At 44.2% G+C, this 13056-nt stretch overlaps 1 protein-coding gene across 7 annotated transcripts in view; it reads right to left on the bottom strand.

Annotated features, from left to right (window-relative positions):
• Filip1 (filamin A interacting protein 1) overlaps positions 1-13056 on the bottom strand; it is a 195264-nt gene that overhangs the window by 108146 nt on the left and 74062 nt on the right. For 3 of the 7 annotated variants that reach the window (XM_017595471.3, XM_017595472.3, XM_063264922.1), the window contains exon 1: positions 6617-6694. The exons of the other annotated variants lie outside the window; for them this stretch is intronic. In XM_017595471.3, coding sequence (XP_017450960.3) covers positions 6617-6676 — 60 coding nt within the window. In that variant the 5' untranslated portion in view covers positions 6677-6694. Of the gene's footprint in view, positions 1-6616; positions 6695-13056 lie in introns of those variants that run through there. 7 annotated transcript variants of the gene reach the window in all.

Consider the following 13056-nt stretch of genomic DNA (forward strand, 5'->3'; position numbering starts at 1 on the left):
AATAGAAGGTGCGAGGCGTCTGCACCGGTAGGGGTTAGGATGGAGAGAGATGTCATGAGAGAGAGGTACTCACCAGAGAGTAGTGGGGCTATTTAATCGGGAGTCAGACTGAGAGAGGACAGCAGGGAGCACAGGTAGAGTGGGCTTCACCGTTGTGAGCTGAGCAGCCATACAGAACATGCTTGTTTCTTCCTTGAAACTGTTTCATTCCCTTTCCCCTTTTTGCTTTGTTGTCTTTTTTTTTTTTTACCTCATCCCATGGCCTCTTAGTCATCATGTAGCCAAGCATCTTTGACCTACTGATCCTCTCCCTTTGCCATAGAAGACCCAAGATTACAAGCCTGTGCTAGAGGCCCAGCTTAAAACTCTTAATAATCCTTGGACACCTACCTCCCACCACATTGTCATTTTTCACTGGGCTTTTTCATTATAGAGGCAGTCCCGACAGCAGCCAAGAGCCACTGTAATGCAGACAAAAGCCAGGCTCCTGACTATTTACACCAGATCTCTTTCCCCTACCGCCAGTGTGCACGGCTCTGCTATGCCCCAAAATGTGAAGGGGAGTCTAAGAGAGAAGACAGGAAGACTGAAATGGATTAATTCCATCCAGGACTGACTCATATTGGCGAGTTGTCCAGGAAATGTTCGGGTTAAGTTTCCTGCCTAAGAAGACATTTGGAGAAAGGAGTTCAAGAGATCTAAAGAGCAAAGTTGAAATAGTCATGAAGAAAGCAAGTAGGCCAGGAGGATGGATCAGTGGGTAAAGGTCACCCCAGGAACCTGGTGATCCGAACTCTCAATCGCTGGTACCCAAGGTAGAAGGGGAGAACTGACTCCTCACAGCTGTCATCTGATGTATGCATGTGTGCCATGGTACATGTGTGTGCCCACATATACACACATACAGACAAACACACACATGTCATACATTCATACTAACAATAATAATAAATATATTTTTAAAAACAGAGAAGTAGTAGAATCGTGCCCCATCCATTGTGGAGGGTTGACTTTGAATTATAAAAGTGGTTGTCCTTTTGCAAACAGTTAAGTATAGAAGGATGTCCAGACCATGGATATGGTGTCTTCTTTAAATATCGTCCTGCTTGGGAAGTCAGGAGCAGAGCTGTGACAGCCTCAAGGCCATCATCAGATTCCTGGAGGAGTTGTGTGCACAGACTGTCATCATGAGTAAACTCACTGTAAACAAATGCAGTAGGCACCCGTGCCTCAAGGCCTCGCAACTACTTACCAAATAGAAATTGAAGTCTATTTTTTCTTTTCAATAAAAGAAGTTTGGGGTACGCATCAGTGAATAATCTCATATCTGAGAGTTCAGTAAATTTGATTCGGGGTCACTCCTGAGATGTCATAGATCAGAAAAGCATGCAGCGACAGAAAGTTGAAGAGCTGGGCAAAGGGGAAGTTGTTTATTTTCTTAAGAAGAGTCTTATGTATCCAGGCTGGTCTTGAACTCAGAAAATGTAGGTTTTGTATCCTAGATAAGCCCTCTGCCAATGTAGCTATATTCCTACCCAGGACAGTCTGAGTGGTGGTGTCCAGCTGATCCCTGGGGGATGAATAAGCTTCTTCCAGCTGATGCAGTGAGACCCGGGTGTCTGATTCCTGAGAAGGAACTACCAAGAGAAAGTCAAAATGGAGGCCAGGCGCAGAAGAGTCACAAGCTGTGACAGAATCACAGTGTGCTAACCAGTTGCATACTGTAAGACTACACTTTGAGTTTGCATTTCTGAGCTTTCTATGACCCTGCCATCCTGTCATGTCAAGGGGAAAAAATCGCTTTGTTAGGAGCCATGGTAACTAAATACTGGGAGAGAGGGCGGAGGAAGGTCAGGGAATGTTCTATAGTTACGCATCAAGAAAGCACAAAACACAGGTTATTTTTAAGTTTGGCTACGCGCCAATAGTTTTAATGTCTAAAAATTCAGATGCACATAAATAGAAGAGTCTTTCTCATGCAGCCATGAGAGGAAAAAAAATACTTTCCCAGTAATTCAATACTACCTTATTTTCATCAGCTGCCATTCAAGCCAACAAAAATGCCCAAAGTGAGCGTTTTCCAAATTTGTCACCGGGAGGGCATCCTTCCCCTGCTCCCTCGCTCTCTGCCACCTCTGCTATGGCTCCACAGGCATGACTCACTGGCCACAGGATGCAAAGGGGGCTGCTCTTCCAGGACTGTGGAGCTGTTTGCCTTCAGTGCCCACTTTCTCTCTCCTAATGACACTTGTGGCCACCAACGAAGATTTACCTGACAGCCGTCAACCAGAACGAAGGTGTGGCGTGCTTGCACACAGAGCCTCCCCCACCGCACAGCCAACCGTCCTAGGCAGGCAAATCAGCTTACAGGTTGGGGCCCATAGGCCAGCTGAGGTAATGGCCAAAATACCTCTCTGTCCTTTCTGGGGCTATGGGACTGTGTCCAATGATTGGCAGGAGTTTGGACAAGAGGAATTATAAGAAACAAGCTCCCCAAATCAAAACCTCAAACGAAATTCTCTATGAAAAACATCTCTCAAAATATTCTAAATGAATGACCATAGCATATGTGAACTGTGTAGAAACCGAGATTTTTAAAATATTATAAATAGACTTTGTTTGAGCTAAAGTCCTATGTCCAGGGCTGAGAATTAGGGTTTTCCATTTATGGATAAATCTTACCTAAAACATAAATGCATTACATGTGTGCCTGATAGGTTGCTTAGACTTGCCACATACTCGCAATGTAAATTTATATTTTTTATTATTTATTTAATGTGCATTGGTGTTTTGCCTGCATGTATATCTCTATGTGGATATCCAGTCTCCTAGAACTGGAGTTACAGAGCTGCTGTGAGGGTACTGGGAATTGAACCCAGGTCCTCTGGAAAGCAGTCAGTGCTCTTACCTGCTGAGCTGTCTCTCCAGCCTCTCATCTGCATGTTTAAAAGCACCAAACACTATGTAAGGGAAAACTTAGGACAGCTGTTTTTGCCACTTTAAAACTCGTTGCTAAAGAACACGTATGCAGGCAGAACGGACCGCAATCACACAGATACCATTACGTGTGGGAGCAAATGTCAGAGTCCTCTTTCCGAGGTTTACTGAATCATCTGAGAGGGCCAGGCGCTCGGTAACAAAAGGAAGTCCAGCTGGTTACTGTCCCCAGGAGCATCACAGTCTAGAGAAACTGTTTCAGGGGAGGGGGACCATCAGAGGCTGAGCTGGGAAAACCTTGACAATCTTTTGCTAAATGAGTTGTTTCCAGGTCAACCTTTATCTTACTTTATCATAAAAATGAGTTCATAGTACTATCATTGCAGAACAGCTCTTTAAGAAAAATATTAGAGTACCTTCCTTGTACGTGGTTTCCCTCCACAGGGTTTCATTTTTTAATGTAATCAATTGAAAATAGAAAATGTACTCTGTATTGCAGCCATTGCCTGGTCAAACACCACGCTGGAATCTTAATGCAATGGTGACTCAGGAGACCCAAAGAAAGTTTTACTCGCTTTTCTTCAAAGGCAGATTCCCTTGCATTTCCATCTTGGAAAACAAATGAATTATTGTTGGGGTTTAATTAATGAAGTCATGACTGCCAGAAATTACACCTGTATTCCCAGCACTCAAGAGGCAGAGGCAGGGGGATCACAAGTCTAAAACCAGCTTCAAAGCTAGCCTGGGCTACATTAGTGATACCCTATTTCAAATTTTTTTTTAATTTTTAAAAAGTAAATGGTGTCTGATTCAACACAGATTCCACAGATTTTGCCTCTTAATTTTACAGAATAAGAATTAAAACCCTGAATTACAGTAACCTGAGTATAAGATTTTGACTTCTCACATGCCCCTTCCACTATGACTAGGAACTTCCAGGCATTACCTAAAAACCCTTACTGGGCCATTTCTAGAAGTCTTCTGGAAGAAAATGAGAAACTGTTCCTAATGCTGTCCTGACAGCTAGAGAGACATGTTTTCGGTTCCTGGTCTGTATTTCTACCACACGGCCTTCCTGTCAGCATGGAGGTGACTAAGATACTATCAGAGAAGCCAGGTGGTGGTGCCACACACCTTTAATCCCAGCACTTCAGAGGCAGAGGTTAGGGAGGAATAAAACAAGGAGGGAGGCAAGGACTCCGACCATCCCCTACACACACACACACACACACACACACACACACACACCACCCTGCCTTGATTGGCAGTATTTGCCGATCTTCTTGGTGTAAAAACTTCGCCATGGCTTATTTCTGGCTACCACCAGAGTGGAAGATGGGAAAGACGAACCCATTCAGCCAGCTGTACAGCCTTTCCGTGAGCCAAGGTCCAGCGTTCTTTCTTGTCGCTGTTCTTTCTTCCCCATGAGTCCTGAATCATAATGGAGGGATTCCCCCACATCACCAAGAACCAAGTAAGGCATTATGAAGGCAGAACTAAAAGGACAGAGAAACCCAGCATGGCTCCACCCCCTACCCCCCCCTGCTTCCTCCACTTACTCTCCAGCTGGGATAAGAACAGCTCACCCAGACCAGCCAAACCTCCAAATATAATCCAAAGTATTAGAGTTATTTAAAGGCATATTTCTGTTCTAAAACAATAGAAAGACACTGGAGGAGGGGACATCACAAGGAAATCAATGTTCTTTTAAAAGTATGGGGGAATAAAAGCTAGGACAAAAAATGCTTGATTATGCATAGACAAACTTAAAACAAATGGCCTCTGTAAAGAAAACAGGCTGGAGTTTGAGGTGAAGTCAAGTTCCTGCTTTCTTCCCCTTTATTGGCAATAAAGCTCAGTTCATAAGGATGCTGGCTTGTCTTCCTCACTGCCTTCATCTCGGCAGCTCTCTTGGCCAGAGACTCCTCACGTGAGAGCCTGGGCCTGTGATATTTCTGTAACAGTTACTGCTGTGTTGATGTAGTCAGGGATCGCTCTGTGCTCACGATGAGGTAATGGCCTCAAGTACAGTCAGTCCATAGAGATGATGTCAAAGATATATATACAAACGCACAGTGACCTTGAGACTTGGAGTGTGTCTAACAGAGCTTCGCTCACTGGTCAAGGTTCTTCTTGATTTGCGAAGAACATATTTGAGCCAGGGAAAAACTGTTGTCAAGACCAGGGATTAGTCATCAGTAATGTTGGCTAAGAGACCACACAAGCATTCCAAAGAAATTAACTGCTAACTGAACATCTCAAAGAAATTAACTGCTTAGTTTTTTTTCTCCCTCAATTTCTATACAAAACCACTGATTTGTTTTCTTTCACGGGGCTAACTGATGAGATCCGTGAATAAACTTTATAAAGAGGGAGATTTTAGAGAGGGCCCCCCTGCACATCCTGACTGCATGAACCATGTGTTGTAATCCATGTTGTAACAATTCCTGTACTGTTAGGTCCTGTAACTGTGGTACAGTGACTGCCAAAAGACAGCTAGTATTGCTGTCAGGAATTACGGAATATTTGCTTTTCAGTAGAGTTTAGTGCCTTCTAAGGGAGCTTTCTGGGCAGGAGATAGTTCTCAAAGACGGTTAGTGCCTCATCAGAGTGTCTGGACAACCACGAAGCTAAAGAAGCTTTGCTTCATGTAGGCATCATCCGCCCAGCTGTGGTGGGAACTCAGCGCCTGCCCTGTGTCGTCCACTGCACACCTTCTCAACAGACACAGAGGGGCGGATTCAGCTGTGGATTTTGCTTTTCCCCTTTGTATCCTCCGTTATTCTACGGCCCAGCGATTGTAAAGTGTAAGATAAATTGAAGCGAAGTAGAGTGTAAAAATGGAAACAGAAATTGTACTAATTTTGCATGACAGCTTTGCCGCACTCACCAGTTCTTTCATCCCACAAGATCTTAAACTGCCTGCAGGCGAAAGCTGTCTGACTCACTTTTGTGATGACTGAACAGTTAGCACGGGACTCAGAATGCACAAGCAGTGCGTCTTTGTGTACTCAAACTTCTCAGGCGAGGGAATCCAGAAGTGAGGGCATGGGAAGACACAGCAAGCATGGTTACATGTAGGTTTGCAAATTACTCAGACTCCTACAAAGGTGGGCCTTCTCCAGGATTAAATAATAAACTGGTTGTGAAAAATCTGATACAATCTCTCAAAAGTCCTTAGAGTCATAAGGCCCTTGTAGGGAGGAGAAGTTATGGAATCTTCAGGAAGAGGAGGGAAGAAAGAAGAAAGTGTGGGGTAAAATGGCTCCACAGAGGGTCAGGGCACTTACCCATGAACAATGGAAGCCTGACAACCAGAGTTCAATCCTTGGAAAGAGAGAACCAGCTCTGAAGAGTTAACTTCAGAACCTTCACACACACACACACACACACACACACACACACACACACACACACACACACACACACACTAACCATAACACAAACTACAAACCATACACACACATATACAATAATAACAGGTAAGATTTTGAAATGGAATGAAAGATGGATAATTCACACAATTTGCCAGAAATTATAGAAAAACCCGGAAAACCAAAAAGCAATGAGAAGGTTAATGACAAACTAGATAAATTCTGAACGAGTTCATTGTGCAAGCTGATGCTGCTCTCCTTGGGTTGTGAGCAGGCAGCTGACCAACTCGACAGGCCAATCTTACCTTCTCCCCAAATAACCTCTGACAAATGCCTCCAGCTCTCCGAATTCTCCCCCACTGCATGGGTACAGATTTTATAATAGGACCTTAAAAATAGAAGTATTAGGGATGACATTAGCCTTCAAATAGAATGTAGAGAGAAACTGTAAAATTCCTCTGTTGGAGCTGGGAGTGACACTTGGTGGTTCAAGCCATGATGCATTTGTGTGGTGCCCTGTGCTCGATCCCTAGAACCCCACTTAAAAGAAGTCTTTGGGGCTGGAGAGATGGCTCAGCGGTTAAGAGCACCGACTGCTCTTCCAGAGGTCCTGAGTTCAAATCCTGGCAACCACATGGTGGCTCACAACCATCTGTAATGGGATCCGATGACCTCTTCTGGTGTGTCAGAAGACAGTGACAGTGTACTTATATATAATAAATAAATAAATCTTTTTTAAAAAGAAGTCTTTGAATTCTAGCATCTATACATTTAAACAAGTGTGGTATATTCTTCCCAATACCAAAATAAAAATCAAGCCACTACTGAGAACTATCTCTCTCAAAGTACCCTAAGTGGGTGGGCTGTGCTGTTCTCAGAAGACATAAGTGAAACTAACAGTGCCGGGTGTGGGGCTATCACGTTCAGGGAAATCACAGAGACCACCAGAACTAGATGATAACATCCAATTGGAGGATACCATACCATTTTGTTACAGGACATGGAGAAATCAAGCTAGAACTGGCCTGGAAATTTTCTCCCTGACAGCTAGTTCTGTAGTGCTAGAAGGTTCTGTGAAGGCTGCTGGGGTAAGAAAGGTTATCAAGGTTACCTAGCTGGAAATGCGGGGAGCTACCGTAGAAGATTTGACTCTTATGGTAGGTAGTCATCCACTTTCAGATTGGACTAAAGGCCCACCTCATGGAAGGGAATTCATGTTTGGTACTGTAATCCTGATCAAGGGCTCACAACTAGGGATCTCAAAGGCACTAGGAGGAACGACTATTATTGTTGATTTGCTAAACACACATAGTATCAACAGCATTCATCCTGTGCCGTCTATCAGAATATACTACCCACCTGGTGAAGCAGCTGTAACCTGGACCAGCTATTGTCTCTTTCCATGGCCTGGGCCAACTACCTCTTCCTGAGTCACAGTTATGATGTCACTTTCTAGGCCAGGTGATGGGAATGGCTGATGGGGTGATCTGCTACAGTTTTCTACCAGAAGGGAATTAATGAAATACTTCTGGTGACAGACTGAGGAAGGAGGTTAGGGCGAAGGGCCTGAATCTTGACAGATCTTGAGAGTCCTGTTGTTACCAACATAGAGGCAACTAGAATGGAAAGGAATCCTGCTACATGGGCTTTGCAAATACCTTGCCTTTTCCAGTAGCTATTACTATAAAAGGATGCACGAGTATTTATGTATTTAAGAACCATGTACTCTTAAGATGATTTTTATCAGCAGCATCCAAGAAGCCAAACTTTGTTTGAAGTGCCTTTTGTGTAGATGTAATAATGAGAGGTGATGAATTTTATAGTTCAGATTTTTCAACAGTGCTTTTAAATGTGATTCTAGTTCCCCATTACTCCAGCCCCCTTTTGTTCCGTAAGCCAGATCTTTACTTCCTTCTTTCTATCTGAAATTATTCTATACTTATACCTCAGTGCTGGTTATCAAACAGCAGTGTGCACCCCCACTGCTGGGCACATTCATCTTTGTAGGACATGAGAATTGTGCCAAAGACCTTAGACACCTGTCTATGCGTTAGCTCATAGAAAGGAGAAGGGTGCAAAAAGCATCTGGCCTTATTTTAAAACTCATGGAGGACCAGGAAGTCAGTTGAGTGATAGAACGCTTGCTTAGCATGCTTGAGGTCCTACATTTATCCATAGCCCTGCAGAGAGAGGAAAGAAACATCGTTGGCTACTAAAGTAAAACTCATTACTGAGGAGATTACATAGCATTGTCCAGCCCGCCAGCGGATTTCTAGACTCTCCAGTCTTCCCAGGCTGCTGCTGAAAGCCTACACTCTCTGTTTCTAGACAGCATCTGAACTAGGTAGGGGTTTTCAGACTTGAAGAACTGCCTTGCAAATCCCCTCAGGAAACACTCGCAGTGCAGCCCTGCTTTGCTCTGTGATCGTGGGTTCTGACCAAGTTCCTTACTGCCAAGGTATCTGCTCTGGACCCAGTTTCTGTACCTGCTGCTTAGCCTCCCCATTAGTGAAGCAGTGGAACATCCCTTTGCACAGGACTCACCAGTGGCAGGCCCGTTCCAGCCAACAAGACAAGGGAGCCTGCCTTAGCTTAATATACCCAATACAGGAAACTGAACAAGCAGACACTGGGGCCTGTCCCGCCCGGGGAACAGAGGACGGAGACGATATTCCTGCTTGTAAGTCCAGATGAAGAATGCATCTCTGTACAGCGTCTAACTCTGGTCTCCAGTGACCAGGAGAACAGACCAAGATCTCTAATATGCAAGCCCCTTCTCCGAGAAATGAAGCTCACGTCAACTGTTACAGAGGGCTACGGCGAGGTAGTGAATGTTAGAAACTCAGTCACTGTACTCACTGAGACTTAACCTTGTCTTTGCCTCAGACCCAACCTAACTTTCTCCCACTCCGATCATTTGTGCAAGTTTGTGAAACTTTCACGTGGGATGAAAAAAACTGATTATTCACTTTAAAATACACTTTTCCAGGGACTGGGGGGAGGAGGGTGTCGCATGGATTTTCCAGGGAGGAGAAATAGAATAGATCTTATGGGTGAACTAGAGCCAGGGTCAAGGGGAGGGGGTGAGAACAAGACGATCAGGCCGGAAGGAGGAGGGAGATGGGATTGGGAAAGGAATGATGGGAGATAAGCTGGAATTGAAGAGCATTGAGGGTCGGTATGGAAACCTAGCGCAGTGAAACCTTCCTATAGTATATGAAGTTGATCTTACTGAAGTCTCCACATGAGGAGGAAGATGGAACCCCAACTCGCCACCTCTTGTCAGAACGTTTCCAGTACCAGGACTGGGTTTCACACAATTGAGTTGTTGGGATCTGAAAGGATCCTATGGAAATCCCTAAATAACCCAGGCTATTGCCAAGGTTGCTTTCCACAAACTGACCGAAGGCCCCACTGCTGAAGACAAGACCCATACAGCTCACTGACCATGGAGAGGTAGAGCCAGTGACTCCACCGGAACTTCACCCCATATTCCGGTGTGTTTGACATGGAAAAAGTACTCTGCAGGCTACCAAAAGGAGAAGCATAAACACCAACCCAACCACAAAGCCTTTGATCTACAATCAGTTCTGCCTACAAACTATGCTAGAGCAATGGTGGTACAGCCAAATATCTGATTTGATTAAGGCCCAGTCCACAAGCTGGAACCTGACGCTGCTCAGGTGACCGAGAACCAGAGACCAAGGGTAGAACCAAACGCTATTGGTCTAAAATAAATAAATAAATAAATAAATAAATAAATAAATAAATAAATGAATAAAATATGCTTTTTATTGATTTCTTGGAGATGTAGTGGAATTTATTTTCTATATATATTCCTCAGTAAATTATTGGGGTTTTGTTATTGTTTTTGTTTAAGAAAAAGGGTCATGAACATAAGGGGACTTGTGGGGAAGACAAAAGGATTTGGTGGGAAGAATGGTGAAAGGATAATGGGTTGGGGAAATACAATCAATGAACATTATATGTATGAAATTGTAAAAGAATAAATTAACAAAAAAGATGAAATAGGTCTCAATTAAAAACAGGAGGTGTACCAGCAAACCTATTTACTACTGTAGTCAACAGTTGACAGATATTTCTTGAGTACTTATTCAACTCAAAGCATTATGGCCATCCTACCTTACCTGCATCTCTATGGGGAAAAATAATAGTGGTAAACAAAAGAGAAAGCACTTAACACTGACCCCTGGCCTGTGCAGGCACACATATACACATGGAAATATGCACCTATATAAAATTAATATTTAACCATCAATATATTTTGACTGGACTGTGTCAAAAAGTAAACAATTGATATCCATTTTTTAGGATTATTTATTTATTTTATGTATATAACTACACTGTTGCTGTCTTCAGACACACCAGAAGAGGGCACCAGATCTCATTACAGATGGTTGTGAGCCACCATGTGGTTGCCGGGAACTGAACACAGGACCTCTGGAAGAGCAGACAATGCTCTTAACCACTGAGCCATCTCTCCAGTGCCTGAAATCTATCTTTAAGTCTACCAATTTTCCTGAAAAGCTTAGAGCAATGCTTTGCTAACTTGATCTGACCTGGTTTTGTGGAAGATGATGACCATGCATTGCAGGCGGACTGTGGCAGCACCTGAGACTTGCTGGGTCCCTTGCCTCACCCCTCACTGTGAAGTCAAGGGGCGGACCACAGCTGACCCACTGGCTGAATAGTTCCGAACATATCCTGCTTACCAAGCATGCCTAGAAATTTTGGAAATGATGCATTCAAACACTGATCAGAAATGGTAAGATTGGAGACAGAGGGCCCGTTCTCCTAGGAAGCAATAAAGTAAGGGACCCCAGCAAATCAACCCTATGCTGATACTGGCAAGGATGCACTCCTGACTTAATTGTCTCTCACCATTTAACCCTCTAAGTTGTGGTGAAACACATTCCCTCTAAATATCCTTCAATGTTAACATTTTCTCATTAAGCTAAGACACACACACACACACACACACACACACACACACACACACGCCGTTAACCTGTCTAAACCTCGGTTTCAGTATAACATGAGAATGATAGTAATACTCTCCGACAATTTCCTGAACATTACAGGGACAGAATGGAACAGTGAGTGGGAGCAGTTTGGCTCAGAGCCTTCTGGACAGTGCTTAATAAATGGGAGAGGTAGCAGTTAAGGCTGTGGTAGACAGAATGAATGGCTCAACCCTACAGTCCACAACTCCTCCCTTCCAAGTGCTTTTAAAACTCAGAGATGTGCATCTAATTTTCAGATGCTCTTTGCTCAGTTGATACCAAACACCCTGGAAATCCTGCATGGTATGCAGCAAACTGGAAAAGTCGTTCTCTGAGTGCCTCTGCTTCATTTGGCTCTCCCCTTCTGGTGGGACCAGCTTGGAATATTGCCTTTGTGTAAGTCGAAGTCCCACTCACTGAGTTTGGAAGGGCAATCATCTGCCCCAGGTGACCCTTGTTAAACACAAATGCCCACCTTAGCAGAGAGCTTGGGCTGGACTTCTCTGCACAGCAAAGCCACAGATGAGCCTACGCAGGCCTGTGAAGCATTTGTCTTTGGTGTCCCAGTCATTGGAAACTGCTACTGAATCAATTGGTCATGATGGCGTGTCATTCCCTACCTTGTCAGACCAGCCACGCACTTCATGTACTCTGGGTGCTTAGTGATAGAGCTGGGACAGACTGGCTTAGGTGTATGATTAGCACAGATCTGTCTAAAATTTAAGGTGTATTTTTCATTAACTGACTCAAAAAATTGTTAATTTATCTATTTGTAGAAGAGCAGCATGTCTAACCCAGTAATACATCGGGCAACAACATTTAAGGAAGTTTAAATAATTCTCGACCCTTTGGGGAGCTGTTTTATTAACTTGTTTATTTGTAAAGGTATCGGGATTGTTTGTATAACTGCAGAGTTTTGGGCTAATTAAAGAGCATCCAGCAAGCATTAAGGGAGTTATATTGATTTTCAGCCCATCATGAACTTGAAGCTGAGACGAAATGGGCGGAGTTGCCAGGTGGAGGCAGGTCAATGCGGTCATCTTCCAGCCTGAGCTGTGCCCACTTCCTCCCACCTCTTCAACCTTCAAGAGCACTCTAGCCCCAGTGCAGACTCTCCAACTCTTCAGAGTTCTCACAACAATGTTTCTCACACAATAATCGCTTCTGTGCTGACAGAGAATGTCTCTTCCCTGAAAAAGTTCTCCAGTCCCCCTGACCTTGACTGGCCATCTTTGTCATTCTTCCATGGCTGTGACGAGGTACCATGACCATGGCAACTCTTACAAAGGAAAGCCTTTTACTGGGGCTGCCTTACAGTTCAGAGATTCAGTCCATTGTCGTGGCAGGGAAAATGTCAGCACACAGGCAGGTAGGGTGCCGGGGAAGTGTCTCAGATTTCTATAACTGGATCCACAGGTAGAAGGACGGGAGAGAGACACCTCAAAACCCACCCCCTAGTCTCACACTTCCTCCAGCAAGGCCACACCTCCTATTTCTTCTCAAATGATGTCATTCCTGATGACTAAGCATTCAAGCTTGACTAAGGCCATTCCCAAGCCTATAGGAGCCACTCTTACTCACACCACCACACTGTGCAAACTGGGCATTCTCTTGCCCCTCTCCTCATAGAAGCCTGGATCCTAACTATGCCAACTGCTTTCATTCCCTGAGAACCCTTGATATATCTGGTCCTTTAGGTCTCAGCCTTTCTCCTCCCCACC

This window comes from Rattus norvegicus, chromosome 8, assembly GCF_036323735.1.
Source record: "Rattus norvegicus strain BN/NHsdMcwi chromosome 8, GRCr8, whole genome shotgun sequence".
NCBI classification, from domain to species: domain Eukaryota; kingdom Metazoa; phylum Chordata; class Mammalia; order Rodentia; family Muridae; genus Rattus; species Rattus norvegicus.